At 37.5% G+C, this 23,507-nt stretch overlaps 1 protein-coding gene across 1 annotated transcript in view; it reads right to left on the minus strand.

Moving 5' to 3' along the window:
- Positions 1-3,163: 3,163 nt before the first annotated feature.
- COL1A2 (collagen type I alpha 2 chain) overlaps positions 3,164-23,507 on the minus strand; it is a 47,272-nt gene continuing 26,928 nt past the window's right edge. The window contains exons 29-49 of the mRNA XM_083378569.1: positions 22,580-22,687; positions 20,894-20,947; positions 20,084-20,137; positions 19,112-19,165; positions 18,941-18,994; positions 18,726-18,833; positions 17,913-17,966; positions 17,757-17,810; positions 16,097-16,258; positions 13,595-13,702; positions 12,526-12,633; positions 11,404-11,457; positions 11,198-11,305; positions 10,188-10,241; positions 9,040-9,147; positions 8,230-8,283; positions 7,984-8,091; positions 6,956-7,202; positions 5,672-5,862; positions 4,564-4,806; positions 3,164-4,153 (exon numbers count right to left, since the gene is read on the minus strand). Coding sequence (XP_083234695.1) covers positions 4,007-4,153; positions 4,564-4,806; positions 5,672-5,862; positions 6,956-7,202; positions 7,984-8,091; positions 8,230-8,283; positions 9,040-9,147; positions 10,188-10,241; positions 11,198-11,305; positions 11,404-11,457; positions 12,526-12,633; positions 13,595-13,702; positions 16,097-16,258; positions 17,757-17,810; positions 17,913-17,966; positions 18,726-18,833; positions 18,941-18,994; positions 19,112-19,165; positions 20,084-20,137; positions 20,894-20,947; positions 22,580-22,687 — 2,232 coding nt within the window. The 3' untranslated portion in view covers positions 3,164-4,006. The remainder of the gene's footprint in view (positions 4,154-4,563; positions 4,807-5,671; positions 5,863-6,955; positions 7,203-7,983; positions 8,092-8,229; positions 8,284-9,039; positions 9,148-10,187; positions 10,242-11,197; positions 11,306-11,403; positions 11,458-12,525; positions 12,634-13,594; positions 13,703-16,096; positions 16,259-17,756; positions 17,811-17,912; positions 17,967-18,725; positions 18,834-18,940; positions 18,995-19,111; positions 19,166-20,083; positions 20,138-20,893; positions 20,948-22,579; positions 22,688-23,507) is intronic.

The following is a 23,507-nucleotide window of genomic DNA, read 5'->3' on the forward strand; positions in this document are numbered from 1 at the left end:
TGTGCTATTTTCTCTTGATCCACAAGGTTGGGTTTATGCCTTCAAAAATCCACCTGCTCCTTCCCATACACTTTATGTGGGTTTACCTGAAGAGCCTTCTCTGCCTTAGTAAGTTGCTCAGCAATTTCCCTCCTACTTTTCTCCTCCTTCCTACATTTAACTGCTATCTGTTTTATTATCAAGCCTCTCAGATAAGCTTTAGCCGTGTCCCAAACTATTCGTAGGGGCATCCCTTCTGTCCTATTTTCTAAAAAAAACCACAGGCTCATCTCTTGTTTAATTTTTTGTACAAAACCCGTATCCTTTAGAGCCTCCAGGTTCATCATCCATCTACTCCTCACTCTACTCCCCCTTATCAACGTAATAGCCACCAGGTTGTGATCCTCCCATTTGTTCGTCAAAATCATGACATCTTTTGCATAAGATATCAGCCCATCCGACAACCATACCATATCCAACCTAGACCACAAGTTATGCCTGGGGGAATAGTAGGTATAACATTGAGAGGCCGGGTTAATCTCACGCCATATATCCCTAAGGCCAAATTCTTCGCACATATCCCTAAATACTTTGGGCAAGACCCTCGTATCTTTTCCTTTTTTCTTCTTCAAATCAACCCTCCCTGTTTTGTAATCCTTAGCCCTATCTACCACCGCATTAAAGTCCCCCAAGAGACACATCTGCTCATACTCCAGGTCTAATATTTTCTGATATATTTTCTGGAAAAAGTCTCCCTGATTATTATTGGGTGCATATATGCCTACCAGTAACACTTTGCTTCCCACCATTTTTATCTCCAACATCAGGCTTTTCCCCTCCGGGTCTGCCCGTAACTCTTTAGGGCACAAGTACTTCTTAACATATATTGCTACACCCTTCTTTTTCTCCTCAGCAGATAGTTAAGATATTTTTTCTCTTAACAGGAGCATTAAGACCATTAGCATTGAGTGTCAGAAAATTCACCCCTTGACACATCCTTACTTACGTGGGGCCTTAGATTTGTTAGTCTGTCTAGTTACCCTCTTGTATTCTTCTCCCTTTCCCTCTCTGCCCCCCTCCTCCCCTCCCCCCTCCGCTCCACCCGAATTCCTCTCCTCCCTCTGACTTCTACTCTACACTTCTCCATCACTCTCCTGATCGCTAGTCCCGCAAAAAAATTTATAGAGATTTTATAGAGATTATGCCTTTTCCATAATGTAACATGTAGTTAGATTTTAGATTTTTAGATTTTATTAGATTTATATACCGCCCTTTCCCGAAGGACTCAGGGCGGTTATATCAATATAAAATACAAAGTTAAAAGAGAATTAAAAGATTAAATTATCCCTGAAAATAAAACCCCAGTTAAAATTCTCAGCCTGGGTCAGAGAGCTCAAAGAGCCAAGTCTTCAGGTCCCGGCGGAATGAGCGTAGGTCAGGGGCAGTCCTGAGCTCCACGGGCAGCTGGTTCCAGATGGTAGGCACACCCACAGAAAAGGCCCTCTCCCTGGGTGTTATCCGCCGGCAATCTTTTACCGGCAGCACCCTGAGAAGACACTCCCTCTGCGAGCGCACTGGACGAAGGGAACTTGATGCTGGCAGCAGGTGTTCCCTCAAATATCCTGGACCCAAGCCATCTAGGGCTTTATAGGTCATCACCAGCACTTTGAATCTCACCTGGAGGGCAACCGGAAGCCAATGCAGCTCACGGAGTAGCGGTGTTACATGGGAGTATCGGGAAACCCCCATCACAACTCGCGCGGCCGCATTCTGCCATTATGATAATATACTTAATGATACGACATCTCTTCTAGGCATATGGACGATGATTTTTCTTTAAAAAATGAGTGTATTTATTTTAATTGAGTCTGCTCAAGAGTTGATAGTATGTTGCATGCCAGACCATTGTGCTTCAGTTTCATTTCATTTGTAGGTACAATATATGAGAATGTAGTGTCGTGACCCAGTGATTAGAATGTAGTATTGCAAGCTATTTCTGCCCACTGCCAGGAATTTGATCTTGATTGGCTTAAGGTTGACTCAACCGTCCAGCCTTCTGAAGCTGGTAAAATAAGGACCCAGATTGTCGGGGGCAATATGCTGACATTGTAAACCTCTCAAAGAGTGCTGTAAAGCACTATGGAGTAATATATAAGTCTAAGTGCTATTGCTAATCTCTATGAAATTAGATAAAATTGACAGCTTGCTGATGTGCATGAACTTTTCAGTAAAGCATAAACTTCTTTAATATCAGTATGCAGACAATGCATTCTAAACATTGAATTTAACTCCTGGGGACACTGTTGTTTTTTTCTGGGACCATGGAAATGGATGGCCATTCCTCCCCATCAAAGATTTTGCTTTTATTTTTCAGTCTAGCGTATAGTCCAGTTTTGGAATATCTTCTTGGCCTCCTATCCAAATACTAACAGTCTGCCCTTGCTTAGCTTTGTCAGGATTTGTAAAGGTCTGATTATGCTATAATATTCCCAGATTGACTCATTTTCAGGATAGTTCTTTAGTTAAACATAATAATGAAATAATTCATTTTGAGAATAAACTCACTCTTATTTTGGAACAATTCTGTTTGAGACCAACTGAGCATATATTCCAAAAAATGAGATAGAATAAATGTTTTAGACTAAGTCACTTCAGTGTTATGGGTGCTTTTAGCAGTTCCTTTTACCTAGTAAGTTAACATATTAAGAATATAATATTACAAGTGTATGTTAGCTTTCAATGGGCAGGAATCTTTTAATAACTTTATGATTTTTATGTTGGATTTTAATATGGTAAGCCACCCAGAGTATCCTAAGTGTTAGATGGATAGCTATATAAATTAGTTTAATAAATCAATCAATCAGTTTTATAGCATGTGTGTTCTAAAATGCATTCCAATGTCATGTATCTTTGATAAAAATGATCAAATCCTTTGTTAAAGTAAAAAATTAATTTGTTTCATTCATCAATGTTTGGAGAGATTAAAACAGGAAAGATTTATTTTCCTGTAGTTTCTGCTTATAAGAAAACCCAAAATATAATGGGAAATACAGTCATATGCACTAGGAGCAAAGGCAAATCTTACTACCTTTTAAAGTTTTAATAGGCAACAAGAAGAGTTAGAAAGTAAATATTAAGTGCAAAATATCAATAGATATATTAAAGTAAGGAACTTTACTCATCATTGGTTTCTTTTGGAACACTGGACATGCTTTATTTCAATTTTTTCACAATTTATTTAAACATCTCACATATACAAAATAGGTACAATTTTTGTTGTTGAGAAATGATGATTCGTTTTTGGCCCATTGCAGAGGAAGAAAATGAGATTTAAAAGCATGGACACCTGATGTTGAAGAAAAAGATGAAGATGGGGTGTGGGAAGAAATGATCCACATGCTTAATCTGGTGGTAAGATCGGGCGTTCTTAATTTATTCTCAGACAGATTGCAAATAAACAATACAACTTAATACAGAAAGGCAGGGATTGGTTGTTTTGTTTTGTTTTTCCCAAATGACTCTAGCACCATTAAACTTCAAGTACTGTAATATACTCTGTAATATTGAATAAGCACCTTTCTACTATGAATGGGTCCAAAAGCACCTCAGAACATATGTATAAGGATGTGGATCACACTTGGCTTAAAAATGTATGAGGTAGTTCAAACCTTCGGAAGTTGTGGTTTTAAACTTCCTCTGTGGAAGATATTCAAAGGCCACAAATGGTGCAAACTTTCAGGAATTTTTTTATTTGGTTTTTTTTAATATTTTTGGTGTTTTTTTTTTACACAAAGGCTGACATTTTCCACAACAAGGTGACAAAATCTTGAAAAACTTCTGATTCCTTTTGGGGCTGTATTAAATTGCATTGCACAATGTTCCCAAAAAAATCCTTTTCCTTCTTTTTCGCCAAAAGTTTAAGCAAGTAGATGAACAGAAGAATGGAAGGAGTCAGCTTTCAGTATAAAAAAAGAAATGGCAAAGAGAGAAAAATTTTTGTTTTGTTTTTAAGTTAGTTTTAGTTCATTCATTTGAAACAGGCTGGGCCAACGTCCAAACGGAATTCTTGGTCAGCGCCACCAATGTCCAAAGGTGCAATGTCAAGGAAGGGCAAACGAGAAGGCTTGTTTGTTCTGTATTCAATCACTGTTTTGCCCCATTCATTGGTCTTTCTCTGCAAGATAATGATAGTGAATCATTAAAAACATTATTAAGGCATCCACTGATCTGTTGTTATCAGAAATCGTTAAAGTTTTCTAAGATATAATCCCTGGCACTGAATTGTGGCTCCATACACCCACTCTTCTAGAGATCTCAACCTCTAGCCCAATCATGTCCCTTCTCAGTGTTCCCCTCATAGTCCCATTTCTGGGCTTTTGTCATTCCTCTCATGACCTTTCCATTGCCAGTGGTTTGAGGACCACACCAGCCATTCTTGAATGTCCTGGAGCTTGTGTTCTCAAAGGCAGGGGCAGAGCCAAAGTGGTCTTCAGTAATTAAAAACTGAATTTAAGGCCTACTTTTCTACCAAGCCCCTTCAAAAAATTAAAGATATTTACAAGCAGGAAGTAATGTAGAACTTACAGAGCAGCCATCTTCAATAACAGTGAAAGTAAAACGGCTGTTGCCTTCAGCTCGGAATTCAACATCGTTGGATCCCTGCAGCACCACAGCCTTTTTAAGGTTGCCTGTTTCCTCATCCATGTAAGCAATGCTGTTCTTGCAGTGGTAAGTAATGTTCTGGGAAGCATGGTTAGCCAGCAGCCTCAGGAAAGCAAGTTGGGTAGCCATGTCCTTGGTAGACACACCTTCCTCATTATATTCAAACTGAAAAAAATGAAATGAGGGAAATAAACTATCACATACTCTGTCCTTAAATGGCAGGCATGATCATGTGAAAGTTAAAATAATCGAGAGAAGGGTGGAAGAAATAATTTTCATTATAGAACCAAAAATAATCACAACTGATGGATAGTCTAGGAAGTACTGAACTGAATTCCAATTAACCCAACTTTTATCCTATCCAGAAATAGGTTATTTGTTATAACCTGACTAATCATTCCAAAGAGATGCATTTATGAATAATATGAATGGCACATGAAGAGAAACTATCTCCTTCCAGAACTTAGTGATCTTTCCTGCAGCTATTTTTTATTGATGTAAAAGCAATATACCTCATCAAAAAACATGTAACTGAGTTTAACGGATCTAATCAGGACATACAGTTGTGGTAACTAACTTGTTTAGACAGTTTTAAACAAGATTTGAGGCACAGATGAGTTTTCCCTAATCTGGAGCTTTGCACCTGTAGATTATGACTCAAAATTCCCCAACAACACGTTAGCACAGGGAAGGCATGAGTCTGCTTAAGGTAATCATAATAATTTCTTTTATTGATTTATTTTGTGTGTTGTATGTGTGTGTGTGTTTGTGTGTTTGGTTATGAAAGTTTTGTTGCTCAGTATGGCAGCAACCTTCACAAGAAAGCAATATCTACAGAAACATGCTATTTGTAAACTGAAGGTTTTTTAAGGAGAAAAAATGGAGCTGCACGGACAGCAAGCAACAGTAGATGAGTTACATAAATGTATTATATGTAGCATAACCTAATATAAAGAATATATAGGTTAAAATAATATTTCCTCCCATATATGTTTCCATGTATATCAAAAGATATACAGAATGAACTTACCTGGGTACCACCATTAATGGTTTCTCCAAACCAAACAAGTTTCTTCTCATCAGGTTTCTTGCCACTGTACCAGTTCTTGGCTGGGAAGTTTCCAGGATTAGCAAGGATACAACTCTCACCAGTGGAGAAATCGCAATATGCACGAATAGCATCCATTGTGCAGCCTTGATTAGGATCAATCCAGTAGAAACCTGTTATAAAAAAAGAAAAAGATTTAGGTACGTATCAGAGATCCATATACATTTCAACTGTTGGAATAGCATGGATACAGATAAAGTATGTTGATCTTTTTTTCAGATATAATAATCCAAAAGGTTTATAGGGTGCCACCTGATACTATGGAGATCCAGGCTAACTATGTAATCTAGACTACGGAGAAAGAACTGCTTTATAAATTTTAGTAAAAAAAATCATTACTTTAAAAATAGCAAATATGAAAACAATGCATTTAAAAACACCCTTATTGTGAGTGAACTAAATAAATGTGATTACCAATAAAATCCCTGGAAGCCAAACACAAGTTGATATTAGAAAGCACCACTTTCAGGAGAGACATTTGAATATTTTTATTTATTTTATTTTAATTCCATTTATATCCTGCCTTCTCCGAAGACTCAGGGCGGCTTACAAGCTTAGCAGTAGCCTTCATTCTATGTATATGCCTGCTTATTAGGGCTTTCACACACACCCCAAGCGGCATTATTACAAAGTCAGCTTAATTGCCCCCAACAATCTGGGTCCTCATTTTACCTACCTCGGAAGGATGGAAGGCTGAGTTAACCTTGAGCCTGGTGGGATGCGAACCTGCACTAATTGCAGGCAGCTGGTGTTACTTAAGGAGGCATTAGCCCACTGCTCCACCAATCAATATACAGATGGAAAAACTCAATTGTTCAAATGTCTGCTTTTTATGCACATTTAAGTGAAAGAGTTTATGGTTGCTTCCTTCTTTTATGAAATGGAAAATTGTCATGCATATGTGTTATTCATATCAGGGATGAGCTACACTATGTTAAATGGTACAAACAGATTTCCACTGAAAATATTATACATAAAAGTTTATTGCTCTGTATCAATGTCCAGTTGCATTATTGATTCCATACTATGCTAAGCTATGATAATGTCTGAATAACATGTGTCATTACATCATGATTTAAATGGTTTGATAACTAAGACTATCAAGATGTCTTTTGTGAGTATGCAAGTTATACTATTTGTGTGATGACTGTAAAAATTAAGAATGCAACCAGTTACTTTTGTGTTGAGTATTTGGTGCTAACATACCATTGTTCCATTCAGGGTGGCTGAGTTTTAAGTCACGGCAAGTACGAGCTGGATTCTTCTTGGAGCCTTCTGGGGTCAGGAGAGTCTCAATCTGGTTGTTCAGGGTTTTCAGAGTGGCATCAACTTCATAATCCTTGGGTCTAAGAGATGGCTGATCTGCACGATAGTATTCCATATCGTAGCCTATTTCATAGCCACCGCCATTGGGACCAGGTGGGCCAGGAAGACCAGGTGATCCAGGTGGACCCTAAAATATACATTTGGAAGAAATAAAATAAGCTTGTTTAAACTCAGTTGACCATGGTCATGCAGAAGGTCCTATCCCAAGATTATCTGAATGGCTTAACTATTACTAGGGCTATAAGCTTTGGATAGAAAGCTATATAAATTGAATAAGTTATAATTATAACAATACATGTTCATGCCTGTGTTCATATATGGTCAGTGTTAACTAAACTGGAGAACAGCACTCTGAATGCATAACAAACATATATATTCTTAATGAAATGTTTATTAATCAGAAAGCAAATTCTTTATTTGGCAACTTGTAGAAACAGGAAGAATGTCTTCAGTGAATGCTGCATTATGTGACTTCATTTAAAAGGCTGATTAAAATACCTGGAATGGCAGCTATTTAATAGTGATATATATCACTAACATTTGTTCACATATTTCAATATTAAGCATATTTAGAAATCAAACTTTATGCCTATGGCATAAAGCAATCTTCCCCTTCTTGGTATCTTCCAGATACATTGAGGCCACAGTTCTTAAAATTCTCTCTTAAACTTCTGGGAGCTGAAGTATACTAAGAACCTAGTCACCTATATATTAAGGAATCCAGCACAGCCAAAGGAACCTAGTCACAGTGACAGGAGATTGTAAATTTATATACGTTTATCTGAGAGTCAGGTTTATTGAGTGAAGTGGGGTTTTCTTTTGAATAACCATGCAGGGTGTTTTGCTGTTCATTTTTTTTAAAAAAAATAGTTTTTGTGACCCTAACAATCCTTCAGAGTTAAACTTACAGAGGGTCCTTGGCTACCATGAGATCCTCGCAAACCAGCAGGACCAACAGGTCCAGGAAGACCGTTGCGACCATCTTTTCCAGCCGGGCCAGAAGGACCGGAAGGACCCTAAAACAGTATCAAAGAATAAACACAGCACTCAGTATGCTTCTGATGCAATTAAATAATAAAAATACGGAGTAATATACCCAGTGATCTAATGAGACATTTCAATATCCCGCACAAAGAACTTTCATATGAACTTACCCTTGGTCCGGCGGGCCCAGTAACACCAGGAGAACCTTGTTCTCCATGATGACCCTGTTAATATGAGACAAGAAGCGAAATTATTGAAATTATAATTTCCCGCTATCTTCTTGCAGAATTTTATTTTTTGCATAACTGATGGGTTCCAAAATTGGGGGGAAATTGCAATGGAGGAATCATTTTGACCAAGAACTGTTTTGATTGGGAGAATTTGGCACTCAGCTATGAAAACCACTGAACATAAACAGCTTCTCCCTTCCTTATCATGAAATGATGGCAGAAGCAGGATTTCTAATAGGGCTGTTTACTTCTCAGTGGGCTTGATTGAATTGATTGCACTTATGACTCTATGCATGACTAAAATCCTAGGCAATCAAAGAATCTTGGATGAACTTGTTGGTCTATATGGATCAAATAATCTGGAGCTTAAGAGCATAACTTTCAGTCACTATACCGAGTCATGAGTCACCTTGACATTCCTGTATATCCTGATATGCAATATTCTTGTATGTTATTATAAATATGTGAACACAAACCAGTGTTTCAGAACCATACTGAAATACAAGCTTGAATAGGAAAGTTTGTATTGGCTTGGGAAGTGAACTCAAGCCCTCAAACAAAGCAGAAAAAGAAGAAATAACAAAACCACTAAGCATTTCAGTAGACATTAAAATGGTGACCATTTGCCTGAAGGATCCAGGATGGGAAAATGAGAATGAGAATGCCTGCTTTTTCCATCAGCAGAGCACCTACATCTGTTCTAAAGAGTGGATTTGTTTCTATTTAGATAGTTCAGATAACTGTACTTACAGCAATACCAGGCAGTCCCTGAAGTCCATTATGTCCTTTGAAACCTGGTAAACCTCTGGGACCCTTGTCACCAGCAACACCTTTCTCACCACGTATACCTTGTGAGCCCTAATAAATCAAGTGATAAATAGAGAAAAGTTACAAATAGACATTTTCTACTCCAGAAAGCTTGGAAGAAGTTTCAGAGACATCACCTTTATCCAAGAATAATCCCATTAACCAAAAACTAAAATGCAGGTAGATTCTTTCAATTTGCAAATTTCCACAGACATCAGTTTGCACTAGTTTTTATTTCCCTCTTTTCTTATTTGATTTATAACTTGTTCCAAACTGCTATTAATAATTCCATTACTCTTCCTCAATTTGCCATGATCTGCATGTACCGGACTACATTTCCCATTATCAAATGAAGGATGGAAATTGGGACCAAATCTACTCTGAAGACAGGAGCTTGGGAAAAGCCAATCTACACTAACAGAAAGAAATCAAATTCTTGGCTCAGGAATTATGTTCCCATACCTTTATTTTGCATAGGTCCTGTACTAGTCTTGAGTTGCAGCCCTGGTTATCTGTATTTGAACTTGCATTAAAAAAAATTAAACTTGTTCTTTGCTTCTCTATTTATCTTAGCATCTTCCAAAGTTTCATGAGGCCAGTATGATAAAGGAATATTATGTTAAGTCTCCAAGGACATTCTTATGCCTTTATAATCCTAACTCTTTTACCTATAGGGAGTGACCACTATCCTTCCCTCTCCTGGATTTTCTCTACACCTTAATCCAGCTGAGGCAACCACATCTCTTTTTTTTTGAGAAGACATGATGCATAATCTCTAAGCTACCTGAGGACACTATCATATTGCAAAAATACCTATATAATACCAGCCCATATGACTTCTTGTATAGAAATGAGATCCTCATGTTGTCTTTCGACCTGGCCAGTGAAATGCCTTGGATCATCCTTGAGTGAATATCCTCACTTCCTATTCACTCAGTCATTTCTTGATGAGTTAGGCATCCCTCTAAATTATTTCGAAAACCTATGCCTACATTCCTAGTGCAAAAAAGAGTGTCTTCTTAAAAACACTTGACATACATTCAGGTTTTATTTAAAGCCAGCAACTATCCAATAATTAAAGCTATACTCACAGCAGGACCTCTTGAACCAGCAGGACCGCTCGGGCCAGTAACTCCAGCAGGACCCTGAAATGATAACACAGTGGAGATGTTGCTTATTGGCCTTAGCAAATAATATATAATTATCTTAAAAGTGAATATAATGATTTTGTATATTTCAGTTAAGTAAGAGAACAGATGATATAGATATCTTTCACTGGATGTATGAGAAAATATGACTATAGGTTCAAAGCTGGATGAAATCAAAGCGCTGTCATCACATCTTTAGCAATTTATTTCTTTCCCTATAAATTGGTGGAACTATAAATTGATTTCCCTATGAATTGATGGGGCTTCAAGATTCAAAAAAGTATTACTCCTAGTAACAAATTCATCTGGAGAAAGTTCTGTCAGGGTTTGTAGCTAAGCAAGCAAAAGGGACCACCATGTTCAGGGGAACTATAATCTAAAGTGCAAATAAACTTTAGGGTAAAGGTCTTCAACCTTGGCAGCTTTAAGACTTTGGACTTCAACTCCCAGAATTCCTCAGCCAGTCCAGCTGGCTGGGGAATTTTTGGAGTTGAAGTCCACAATTCCTAAAATTGCCAGACTGGAGACCCCTGCTTTAGAACTATTCCTTATTTACTCTAGGTATAAGCTGAGCAGGGGAATTGCTTCAACAGGTGTTTGAGATTTTGTTACATTATCTTACTACTAATGAAATATCTTTTGGAGAATCCAATTGGTTCTTGTTCCTTGAGTTTGCTAGACCTTCTGGCTTGACAAAATTTTAAAAGATGTGCCAGCTTCTTTAAGAGTTTAGCACAGAGCCTTGATAGGCTATATCTGACACAATCAGGGCTTTTTTTCCTCATAGAACACTCAGAACGGAGTTCCGGCACCTTTTTTGGATGGAACCTTGTAGGGTAGGCAAGGGGGGTTGTATGACATGTGTGAGTTCCGGCACCTTTTTCTTTTACAAAAAAAGCACTGGACACAATTATAAGCATTTTAATGTTTTCACAGTGGTTTAAGTTACATACACGTTCACCACGATTTCCGGATTTGCCAACGGGGCCAACAGGGCCATGAGGACCAGGAGCACCAAGAGCACCAGCAGGACCAGTGTTGCCAGGAGCACCACGTTCACCCTAACATGCACAAACAAAAAAGTGGTTTGATTTAGATGTACAAGCTAAAGTTGGCTTGCAAGAAGCACATTTTGCTTACAGAAGACAGCCACAATTACCTTGTAACCAGGAGCACCATCACGGCCAGGAAGACCATCGTTACCTGGATTTCCCTAGGAAGAAAAATGTTTTCTTAGTGACAGATAGTATTTTAAAAATTATGTTACCAACTATAGTCCTTACTATATTTGATCTATAGCATAAACTGAAATCTTAAATGGACTGATATTTTCTACTTCCAGTAAAACAGTTTTCCCTTTTTGTTCCAAATTCCTCACTTGAATGTTGGCCATATTGAAATAGTACAAGAATCTTCTGAATCCTGTAACTTGTTTTTTAGTATCTATGTTTGAGCAGTATGGTATTTTAGAAAAAGAAATCTAAAGCAAACAAAGTATCTATACTTAACAGCACTTAACCTAATGGTAATTTTGTGTGGGTAGCTACATATTAGTCAACCAACCAGATGTCCTCTACACTTATTTTGCATAATCCTCAGCCATTATACTAAGGGATTATGGAATTGGTTCCAACCAGTATGGAGGGTAGCAGTTTAGAAAAACTTTATATAAAGAAGGTATGTGCTGTAATCCTTCACGTGTCTTCTTAATAGTCATTTCTTTTAAGGATTGCAGAAGTTTTAAGAAGGATCATAGTTAAGCTAGTTATAACTTTAAAATCTTAATGAGTTGAAAAATATGCATTTAGCTTTTTTTTGCTGCAATGATTTAAAATACATTGTTTTGTTAAAGCAATCCTATGTCTGTTAGAATTTTTTAAAAACACAATCTAAAATGCTTTAGAACTTCAACCTCATTTGTTTATCCCAATTTATATAACTGAACTGAAAATAAATCTTTTAAAAACTGTGGGAGAAAGAGCTGTATCATATAGTAACTGGCTGCTACATCAAATACTGCTCCATATTTATATATTTTGCTTTAATATTTTTCCTGACAGTTTGTTTGTTTGTTTGTTTGTTTGTTTGTTTGTTTATTTATTTATTTATTTATTTATTTATTTATTTATTTATTTATTTATTTATTATGAGACTTATATGCCGCCCTATTTCCCAAAGGACTCAGGGCGGCTAACAACAATAAAATACATATGAATACAAATATTAAAAAAGAATTAAATTATGTCAAAGTCCCACTTATTGACCAAAACAAATTTCTTACATCACGTCCAGCTTCACCAGGAGCACCATTTATACCAGGAGAACCGATGGGACCAGATGGGCCACGGGCACCTGAGGGACCAGAATTGCCAACAGGTCCATGTTCACCCTAAGAAAACAGCAATAATGGGAATATATTTTATTTTTTTAGTTATTATACATGAACTTTCAAAATGTTGTGAACATTTTATATTTGTTAGTTATTGAATTGATTGGTATTAAACATTTAGTTAATCCTTGTGAGATATTTCACTGTATTCAATATATTACAATAGTACAAAAGTAACACAAAGTACAAAAACTACAAGTGCTGTTCTTTATTGATCCTCACTAGAGTAGCACAACCAACAACTTGCATCATCATCAAAGCATAAGGGCCTTCAGGCAAAACAGAACTTTTTAATTTCCTGAGCATTTCCCAAACCGTTTTCCCCCTTCAAAATCAACAAGAAGCTACTCCTAGAATCTTATCCTTGCACTGAAATCTAATATCACAAGACATGTGCCCCTAATACATATCAGTCCTCCCAGTAGACAGGAAGCATAACAAGGTGAACTAATTCTACTTGGGGAGCAGATACCAGAAGGCAAATATAGACTCTGGGAACCAGGGACAATTTGAAATCCTCCAAAATGGTCACTGTTGAGAAAGAAGCTATATTTATGAAGCAATATTTGTTCTTTCAACCTCACCACTGTATTTATAATTCTGCTCCATTACCTCACAGTTATAGCCCTCATCCAATCAACTATTTAACTGCTTCATTTATATCATTAAATTAATGATATGCTGTATCCATTCAAATACATTGCTTTTATTTACACCCAAATACCTTGCTGCTTTTCCCAATCACTTGTATATGCTAATTTGCACAAATCTATAACAACTCCTTCTCTTGCCTAGGTCCGTCTTTGCCACTAGTGAGGACTATAAACCAATCTGTGCTTCGGTACGATGGCTAGGGTTAAACATCAGCTGTCAATAGGACAAGCAGTTAATTTTTTGCAATTGCTATTTAATCCAATCAAATACGTCTTCTATTGGCAAATTTGGGAAAGGTGGTACTCACAAGTGCTCCAGACAAGCCTGGAAGACCACGTTCTCCTCTAGAGCCAGGAAGACCAAGGATACCAGGTGCTCCAAGGAGACCTTGAGGACCTGAGGAGCCAGGAGCACCCTGAAGAAAAAGGGGAACATAACATTTTTTTAGAACGTATAACAGATTAGCACATTAGTCCATTTTAGCATCTAGCCATCTTCAAACAAGGAAACATTCTGTATTGCCTTAAAAACCATTTTCTATGTGAAGTTATGAAAGTATGTTCATGAAGAAATAGGAAGGATTAATTTATTAATAGTAAAAGGTAAAGGTAAAGGTTCCCCCGCACATGCGTGCTAGTCGTTTCCGACTCTAGGGGCCGGTGCTCATCTCTGTTTCAAAGCCGAAGAGCCAGCGCTTGTCTGAGGACGTCTCCGTGGTCATGTGGCCAGCATGACTAGACGCAAAAGGCGCACGGAACACTGTTACCTTCCCACTGGAGTGGTCCCTATTTTTCTACTTGCATTTTTACATGCTTTTGAACTGCTAGGTGGGAAGAAGCTGGGACGAGTAACAGGCGCTCACTCTGTTACGCGGCACTCAGGATTTGATCCACCAAACTGCCGACCTTCTGATCAACAAGCTCAGTGTCCTAACCCACTGAGCCACTGCATCCCTAATTTATTAATACAGACATTCAAAATAGTTCTTCTTTTACAAGTCAATACTGTGACTAGTTTTAATGAAAAATAAAACAATTTGGCTGACTGACCACCTTCAGCAGGATAAATTATGATCACCTGCCCTTATTTTGTATTATGGATAGTGGGTCAAGCTAGGTCATGACTATCTTATATTAGAAGGAAAATTATGCATTGAGACAGAATATCCTTAAAAATCCTTTTTTCCTTTTAAATGTATCTTGCAAGCTCCTTGGCTATGCACCCTCACTGGGAGAAATATTATGAAACAATATGGTCTGCATTCTCTGAATCATTCCCCCCCCTGTAATTCCAGTGAAAGACTGGCATTGCGAGAAGCACTGCTTGCTGGGGACTGCAGCCCACCTGTGCCTGATGCAGTTGGCTACCATTATGAACTAAGGAAAAATTCTTATGGCATGCTTATATTCTCACTCTTGAGATTATTGGCCTTATTTACAGTGTGTAGAAAAGGAATTGCTACCATTATTAAAATGAAGGTTGTAATTTTGAACTCTGGAAACAGGTTGTCTGCAGAAACATGGAAAACTCTAGCAGCACTCCTAATGATAATGGTCAGCTAGCTTTCTAATCCATGCTCCATTGTAAGAACATATTCAAATAAATGATGGTATTACAAAATATCATGGCTTACTGGCTCCCTCCTTTGAGGGAGATGGTGGTCTAGAAACATGAAACAAACAAACAAATAAAAAACATTACATACAAAGTGAAATATTTTTGCAGGTAAAACAGCAGAAATTGGAGCCACAGAACCCTTTGCATTATTTTACTAATAACATAACATCTACTTTCTTGGTTCTGAGAGCTTAACATAAAAGCTAGATTGTATGTCTGAAAGCTTTTACACAGACCTTCTTGCAGCAGCTGAGTGATAATCTGAATAGTTCCTAAGGCTAATGTTTTGGCTAGTAAAGCCAGCTGAATGACTTTGGGCCAATCACTCTCTCTCAGTCTAGGCCAGGGATAGGCAACCTTGGCTCTTTTATGACTCGTGGACTTCAACTCTCAGAATTCCTGAGCCGGCTGGCTCAGGAATTCTGAGAGTTGAAGTCCACGAGTCATAAAAGAGCCAAGGTTGCCTATCCCTGGTCTAGGCCACCTCATAGGATTGTTGTTGTGGGGAAAAAATAGGAGGAGGAAGTGTATTGGGTAATTTTGCTGCCTTGAGTTATTTGTAAAAATAATAAAGGTGGCTTACAAATAAATAGATATCGCTGTATTGTATAAGAAAGAGATGGGGGTGGGGGAGTCCTGTCTTAGGCATGAAAACTGACTGGGTAACTTTGAGTAGTCACTCAATCCAAGCCCAACTAACCTCACATGGTTGTTGTGGTGGAGAAAATAGAAGGAGAAAGGAGAATTTGGTATGCTTGCTTCTTTAAGTTATTTTTTAAAATAATAAAAGCAGGATTTCAAAAAATATAAAAATAAAATAGATAAAAAATAGATATAGCCATCTAAACTAGGACAGTCTGTGAATACAATTCCCAGTACAGTGTCTGAATCCTACAGAATAACTTCTAGTTCCCCACATCTGATAAATCCCAATAGGATGAAATGGCGCCTCTTAGTGGTCAAATTGATTACATGGGATACCAAGTCAGAAGACTCTGAAGTGTTTATATTTGCTCATAGAGGAAAAAAGTTCCATTATCCAAACGTGTCTATTTGTTTAGAATGACCAGTTGTATATTCTCATGAAACACAAGAAGATCAGTGAAGAACGAATTATCAGGAAAGAGGAAAAAAGCTTAAAGGAGAATGATATAAATCTAACAAGTATTGAAAAGTGTTATGGACAACTTACAGCAGCACCAGCTTCTCCTGTTGGGCCTTTCTCTCCAGTGAAACCAGGGGGTCCAGTAATGCCAGTTTCACCAGTACGACCCATTGGGCCAGTATCACCACGTGGGCCTCTAATTCCCTCTTTGCCGGCAGGACCAGGGGGGCCAGGTGGACCAGTGATACCCTAGGAATAAAATAATAATGTAATTGCATAGCTACATCAGTCAGAAGATAGTAAATTATTAATCCAAATAAAGAGTAAACAGAGACACTAATGGAATTTCATCAAGCATGTAGTACTACTTTAAGAAACTACACAGAATCAAATAAGTATGTAAAGAAAACTTGGCATCACTGTAAAATAGCATTTGCTCTCCTTCAGGGGTAGAATTTTAGTCATCTAGATTGATTGTTATGTGGCTTGTTATATATTATAGATATATCCTATCCATGTGTCTATCTAAACTGCAATTCCAGCCGTTCCTCATTATGAGCCACTCCAGCTGGAATTAATGGAAAATGTGAAATAAGACAAAGTATTATATGTATTGTCAAGTCTCAAGCAAATCTACATAAATGCCAGGTGTTCATGATTACTTAATGGAAACTCCCTTGTGTTACAACACTACGTCACAGCTATGTTTCACAGGGCTTAGTATTTGATCCTGGACAATACTACATGCAGGCTATATGAACACTTTGCTCATTATGGTTGTTAGACTGCAATGAATAGGGCTGTGATTTGAGGTATTTCTGATTTTGAAAAAATAGGGCAAAATATATTTTACATCAGGCATAGACAACCTACATTCCTAGGGTTATAAGCAATTCACATCCTCCCTTTTTTTTACCCTTAATAGTTCTACCAATCATGATGGGTGAAAACTGATAGCAGGTTTCCTGTCATTTTAAGACTGAAACTACAGACAGTAAAACAGCAAAGAAGTCCTCATTGTCTTCCAGATTTAGATCTTTTTTGCATTCTGCTTTTGTGGTTTTTTCACAAACAATACTGGTTCTTTAATTTCAATATAATTCTGGCTCTGCCTGTTGAGATATGAAAGAGCCCCAACCATTTTAGGTACAATAACTGGTAAGTAATGGATTGAAGACAATGGATAATCTTCTCATATTATAATGGCTTGATAAAAATTCTAAGGAACGTCAGTTAAATAAAGTAACCAACTGGATAGTGTTGGCTGTGGAATTCTGGAAGTTTAAGTTCATACAATTTGAGGTTTTTAAGGCTGAGAAACACTGATCTGGGCAGAGCAAGCAGAAGTTTAGGTAAAGGTTCCCCCGCACTTGCATGCTAGTTGTTTCCGATTCTAGGGGCCGATGCTCATCTCCGTTTCAAAGCCGAAGAGCCAGCGCTTGTCCGAGGACGTCTCTGTGGTCATGTGGCTGGCATGGCTAGATGCCAAAGGTGCACAGGACGCTGTTACCTTCCCACCGTAGTGGTCCCTATTTTTCTACTTGCATTTTTTTTATGTGCTTTCGAACTGCTAGGTTGGCAGAAGCTGGGACGAGTAACAGGTGCTCACTCTGTTACGCGGCACTCAGGATTTGACCTGCCAAACTGCCGACCTTCTGATTGACAAGCTCAGCGTCCTAACCCACTGAGCCACCGCGTCAGTTTACTTTGCATGAATTACAAAGGGATTTCTTCAGGAATTACTTACAGCAGGGCCAGGAGGTCCGGATCTGCCAGCGTTACCAGGAAAACCGTTGGGACCCTATTTTTTAAAAAAACAAGAAAAAAATTAGGATTCAGAGTCATCAATAGCTATATTTCTTATGGGTGAAATGGATAAAATAAGAAACATTTCCAGACTTACAGGTGGACCACTATCACCCCGGGCTCCAGAAGGACCTGCTTGACCAACAGGACCCTGTATGTAGGAAGAAAGCACATCTAATATAAGACTCATGAGGTACTCCAGATGACCCTGTTTTCCTTTAGAATTAATTGTAGCTATGTGACTGACTTATTTGCTCCTATTTCACAATGGTCTTCAGACTTAAGAAAATAGAAAAATTTTGTTGAGCAGGACAATAGAACAATGACTTTTCTTAGGGCTATTACAGGTAGGAAACAAAATGTTTCCGATTCTTTTGCTGCCATATAGGAGTTATAGGCTGCCTACCTAGCTGTCTTATAACAATGTCACAGTAACAGATAGTTTGTGGAGGTGGTTTCTTTCCCCAAAACAGATGCTGTGTGTTAAAGGTCTCGCGTGCTCCACCCCTTTTAGGATATAACATGACAGGACAGTTCACAAAATTTATAACTTTGGAATAGTGTTTACATGACCAGTTAGCAAAATTCATTAGTATGTAAGATAATTTGTAATTATTTATGAGTAATTACAGCTTATAGTATGAATCATCATAACTTCTTGAACTTGAACCACTACATCACACCTGATTTAAAAAACTTATTTATTCCAGCAGTGAAAAATGTTGTTAACTGCTGTGAGTCATTATATCCTATGAGACAGACAGAGAGAGAGAGAGAGACAGACAGACAGAGACTTAGAAAATGTGCTATGGCATCTTAGCAGTGGGTTTAAGAATGTGAATATGAAATATCAAGGTTACATCATATAGTCAAAAAGTAAAGAATTTGATGTAATATTTTGTTTACTTACAGCAGGACCAGCATTACCGACGGCACCAATGGCGCCCTGAGGGCCTACGTCACCTTTTGGACCTCTCGTTCCTCTTTCTCCTTTAGCACCTGTCTGACCAGCTGCACCCTGATAAAAAATAAAATAAAATTCAAAGTTGAGACATTTAATCAAACAATTGTAGTATCTAACTGCTCTAAAACTGGAGAAAGCAAACTGTATTTCTTTATACTTACAGCAGGACCAGCAAATCCAGGAGGACCAGCAGGCCCGGCTTCACCACGTTCACCCTAGAATAAGAGGGGGAAAAAATGAAGTAAGGACATCTTTAGCTGCTCTTCTACTTCAAAGATTCCCCCCAAAATGTTAATGTCATTTTTAAAAAATATAATTATTGTACTACTTACAGGGGATCCACGAGGTCCAGTAGGGCCAGCAGGGCCAGCAGAACCACTTTCGCCCTAATAGAAACAAAAAATCAGGGTAATGAAAGATCGGCAAGAAAACAACCAAGCTCAGAGAGCATCAAGGATCTCTCACTTCAACCCTGAGCTACAAATATTCTCCTTCATTGAGATCAGCTGTTGCTAGGCTGTAGAACAATGTTTGTCAACCTTGACCACTTTAAGACGGGTGGGCTTCAACTCTCAGAATCCCGGGAGAATGCTGAAAGAGTGCTGCCTGGGGCACTGTTGGAGTTGATGCCCATAGACCTTTAAACTTGTTGAGGTTGGGCAGTATTGCTTTAAAGAAAGGATTGTTTCAGTATGCTGGTGCTGCAAACTTAGAAACATATGAGGGGTCCCTTGTGCTAGCACTGATAATGTTACTAGTTTGGTAAAGAAATGTCTGCAAGAAAACAGCCAAGCTCAAAGAGCACCAAGGAGCCCTCACTTCAACCCTGAGCTACATATATTCTGCTTTATTAGTTAGAAATACAACTTCCAAGACATCAGGTTAAATGTTCTTTCACCTATGCAATTTCTATTTATCTTTTCTTTTTATTTGGATATGTAACTTTTTTGTAAACCAACCTGAAATAAATATTAAAATCTATTAAACAAATCTATTAATTAAAACTCCAGAAAATTTCAATGGAGCTTAGTCATGATTAATTTTCCCCCCTTATTTTATCATGGCGTGAACGTACAACCACTTTATTTTTGTTCCAGCTTTTAATATGTTAAGCAGTGAACAGAAACCTACCATTTCTGAACAATAACTAAGGATGATTTCTTTAGCTATATAAATGTCAATGTTCCAGATCTATATTCTGCCTATTTTCTAGGAATATGCCTAGGAAATATCCAAAAAATATCTAGACTAGATAGGTGGCACATAAATTTAATAATAAATAAAATAAATAAAAAATGACTTACTCTTTCACCAGAAGCACCAGCAGGTCCTGGGGCACCAACAGCACCAGGAGCTCCCTGAGAATAAAATAGAATAATTTATCTTGATGAGTTTAGTGTACAAGTAGTCCTTGAATTAACTCAGACCAGGTTTACAAGCAAGGTGGTTGTTAAATGAGTGATGCCCAATTTTATGATCCTTTTTGCCACAATTGTTAAGTGAATTGCTGCAGTTGCTAAGTGAATCACACAGTTATTAAATGAATCTGTCATCCCCCCACTGATTTTGCTTGTCAATGGCAATGATGTGATCCCAGGACACCGCTACAATTGTATATACATGCTGGTTGTCAAGCACCTGAATTCTGATCAAGTGACTGTAGAGACGCTGCAAAGGTCATAAGTGTGAGGACTGATCATAAATCATTTTTTAGTGTTGTTTTAACTTTGAAGGGTCACAAACTGATAGTATTAAGCCCTCAATAACATAGGGTAGTTTAATATAAAATACTACACCATTTTTTAAAAAAATATTTTATTTTTTTCATTTCTACTACACCCTCCCCTCCCCAAATGTTCCTAACTTCCCAGGCAATTTCAAATAAGTTTAATTTCACAGTTTCCATAAATAAATACAGTCATTCTGTATTAAAGTGTAATTTGATCTAAATTCTAAACAATTTTTATGTATTTTGCTGCTGATTTTGAGCTAAGATCACTTAAGGTAAGGCCAATTTCACGAGTCTACATTTTTCTTTAAGTGCTAGCTTTCATGTTGTAGTTGCTAAAAGAATTGCACAGTTCCTTGGAAATAAATTAAAGACACATGCTTACCCTTCCACCATCTCTTCCTGTTGCTCCAGCATCTCCTCTGAAGCCAGATGGACCCTGAAATAAAGCACAAATTGTGATTATGCCTAGGTAGGTGTGGGATGCTTTATATGATAATGATTTCTAAAGAAATCGTACATAATCACAATGATGAATGTAGATAGTGATTGAAATATTTATTGCTTATTTTGTCTTCCAAGTGTGATGATTTCTACTTTAAAATTTTGTTTTGGTTAGCCATTTCAGCCAATTCATTGATTTACTGATGAAACAATCTCTCTGATTTGGGGTGAAAGAAATGTAGTTTCAAAATAACTGTGAACCTTCTAAAGACATTTCAGTATTTAAATTTTCTAAAAGAAATGGCTAGTTTTTCTTTCTTTAAAAAAGTTCGTTTTAAATTTCTCAATTATTAAGAAGTTAAGGATTTCAACCTATCCAATGCTGCATTCTCTGACAAGCATATAGAAACAAAGAGTTGGAAACAATAGTTTAAATCAATATTTCTCAAACTCAGCAACTTTAATAGGTTTGGATTTCAGTTTCCAAAATGATCCAGCCAAGTTGCTGGGACTTTAAGTTCACACACATCTTAAAAGTTGCTAAAGTTTAGAAACATTGTTTTAAGCCATATGGTCTTATCCCATTTAATATAAAATTTAAATTAAAACATTTCTGATAAATGGTTATCCAGCCTTAATTTGAATAGATGAACGAAAGGATGGGCTTAGTTGTTGAACTGTTATTATTGTTAGGTATTGTTTTCAAGAGGTCATTAGGAACTTGCCTTCCCTTAACTTCAATCCATTATTTTGCATCTTGACTGACTTTCTTCTGTGTAACATCCTTCCAAATATTTGAGGATTGGTACAATATTTCCTCTACCTTATTTGCCTTCTCTTAATTCTAACTATGCTTAAACCCTCTACCTAGGTCTTAGAAAGTATTCTTCTGTTTTTCCTCTGTCTTTTCTCAGCATTTGAAACCTTTCTTAATTTAATTAATCAATTAACCTTTCTTAATATAACATATTGACTGTATGGTTTCACACATGTACCAGAACTATAAAAAACAAATCAGGTAAATTCTAAGCACATTGCTCACACTGGTAGAGCATTGTAGAAGTTGAAGACTACTTCAGAAATTGAGCAAAAATGTCTTTGATCACAGATCCCATATTCTGGATACATCCCCAATTCAGCTTCCCCCACACCTTCCCATTCTCCTGGCATCACAAAGTACTCCACACCAAGATTATTAGTGCATCTTGATCAAGTCCCCCCCCCCCACACACACACTTAGCACACTAGACTTTTAGAAAGGATTCATTTCTGGCAAAGTGATTCGAATGCAGTATTGCAGGCTAATTCCGCTAACTGCTAACTGCCAGCAGTTTGGCAGTTCGATTCTCATTGGCTCAAGGTTGACCCAGCCTTCCATCCTTCCGAGGTTGGTAAAACGAGGACTCAGATAGTTGGGAACAATTTATTGACTCTGTAAACTGCTTAGAGAGCTGTAAAACATTGTGAAGCTGTATATAAGTCTATTTCTGCTATTTCTGCTAAGTGCTATTTCTGGTCATGCTGTGGCAAGCTGTGTGCACTACTGTTGAGCTGTAGCCTTTTCTCTGAGAAAAAAACTGATGGTAAATTATGCATTATTCTTAATTGTGGGATAGCTTTCTTTTACCTTTTCACCTTTGCCACCTGGGCTACCAGCAGCACCTCTCTCACCATGGACTCCACTAGGACCAGATGGGCCTGCAGAACCAAGTGCACCAACGGCTCCAGGTTCACCCTAGTGAAACAAGAAAGGAGAAAATTTAAGGTCTCAAAAGAAAACCAGGCAAGGTTTCTCCTGCTACTTTAATTTGTTACTTTTACAAGAAAATCAATATTAAGACATTTAAGGCATTTAAAGAGAGAGCCAGTGTGATATAACAGTTAAGATGCTAGATTAGGAGCCGGAAGCCAGCTGAAGACTCTAGTCCAGTCAACGTCTCACCCTAGACTGGAAATTTTTTTAAAAAAAAAATCATCTGTTTTACAAACTTGCATTGGACCAGCATTGTAGATTATTGCCCCTAACCTGCAATGGGTTTATTGGGTATCATCATCATCATCATCATCATCATCATCATCAACAGGTTAGAGGGCATTTTTATCTTGCATTCTTCAAGCGATTAGAATTTGATAAATATATGTTAACTATGTATTTATGCTAAACATATATCACTGGAGGTCTGATAGACAATTTGGAATCATTTCATAGTTTTACATTTGAGAGGGGCTTAATATAGAACAGATGAGAAAAATAGACTACAGAAATTTGTGATATTATTTCTTTTTACAGTAGGGGCAGGCTGGCTCTTGCTTTCCCTGCCTAAATTCAGTAAAACAGAAATGTTTAGAGCGAAATGTAGTAGACTATTACTGAAAATGTCCTCTTACTGTAAAGCTAGTGATAGCTTTACTCTTCTCCTAAGTACCCCTAGAGGAGGTTGACATTCAAAGAAGACCCTTTTTTGTATAGATCAGCTGATGCAGAAGATTTCCGAGTCCCTCTTATCAAAGAACAGTTCATCACTGTTACATAACAAGATATTATTTAAGCAAAA

Source organism: Vipera ursinii (assembly GCF_947247035.1).
Source record: "Vipera ursinii genome assembly, chromosome: Z".
Classification (NCBI taxonomy): domain Eukaryota; kingdom Metazoa; phylum Chordata; class Lepidosauria; order Squamata; family Viperidae; genus Vipera; species Vipera ursinii.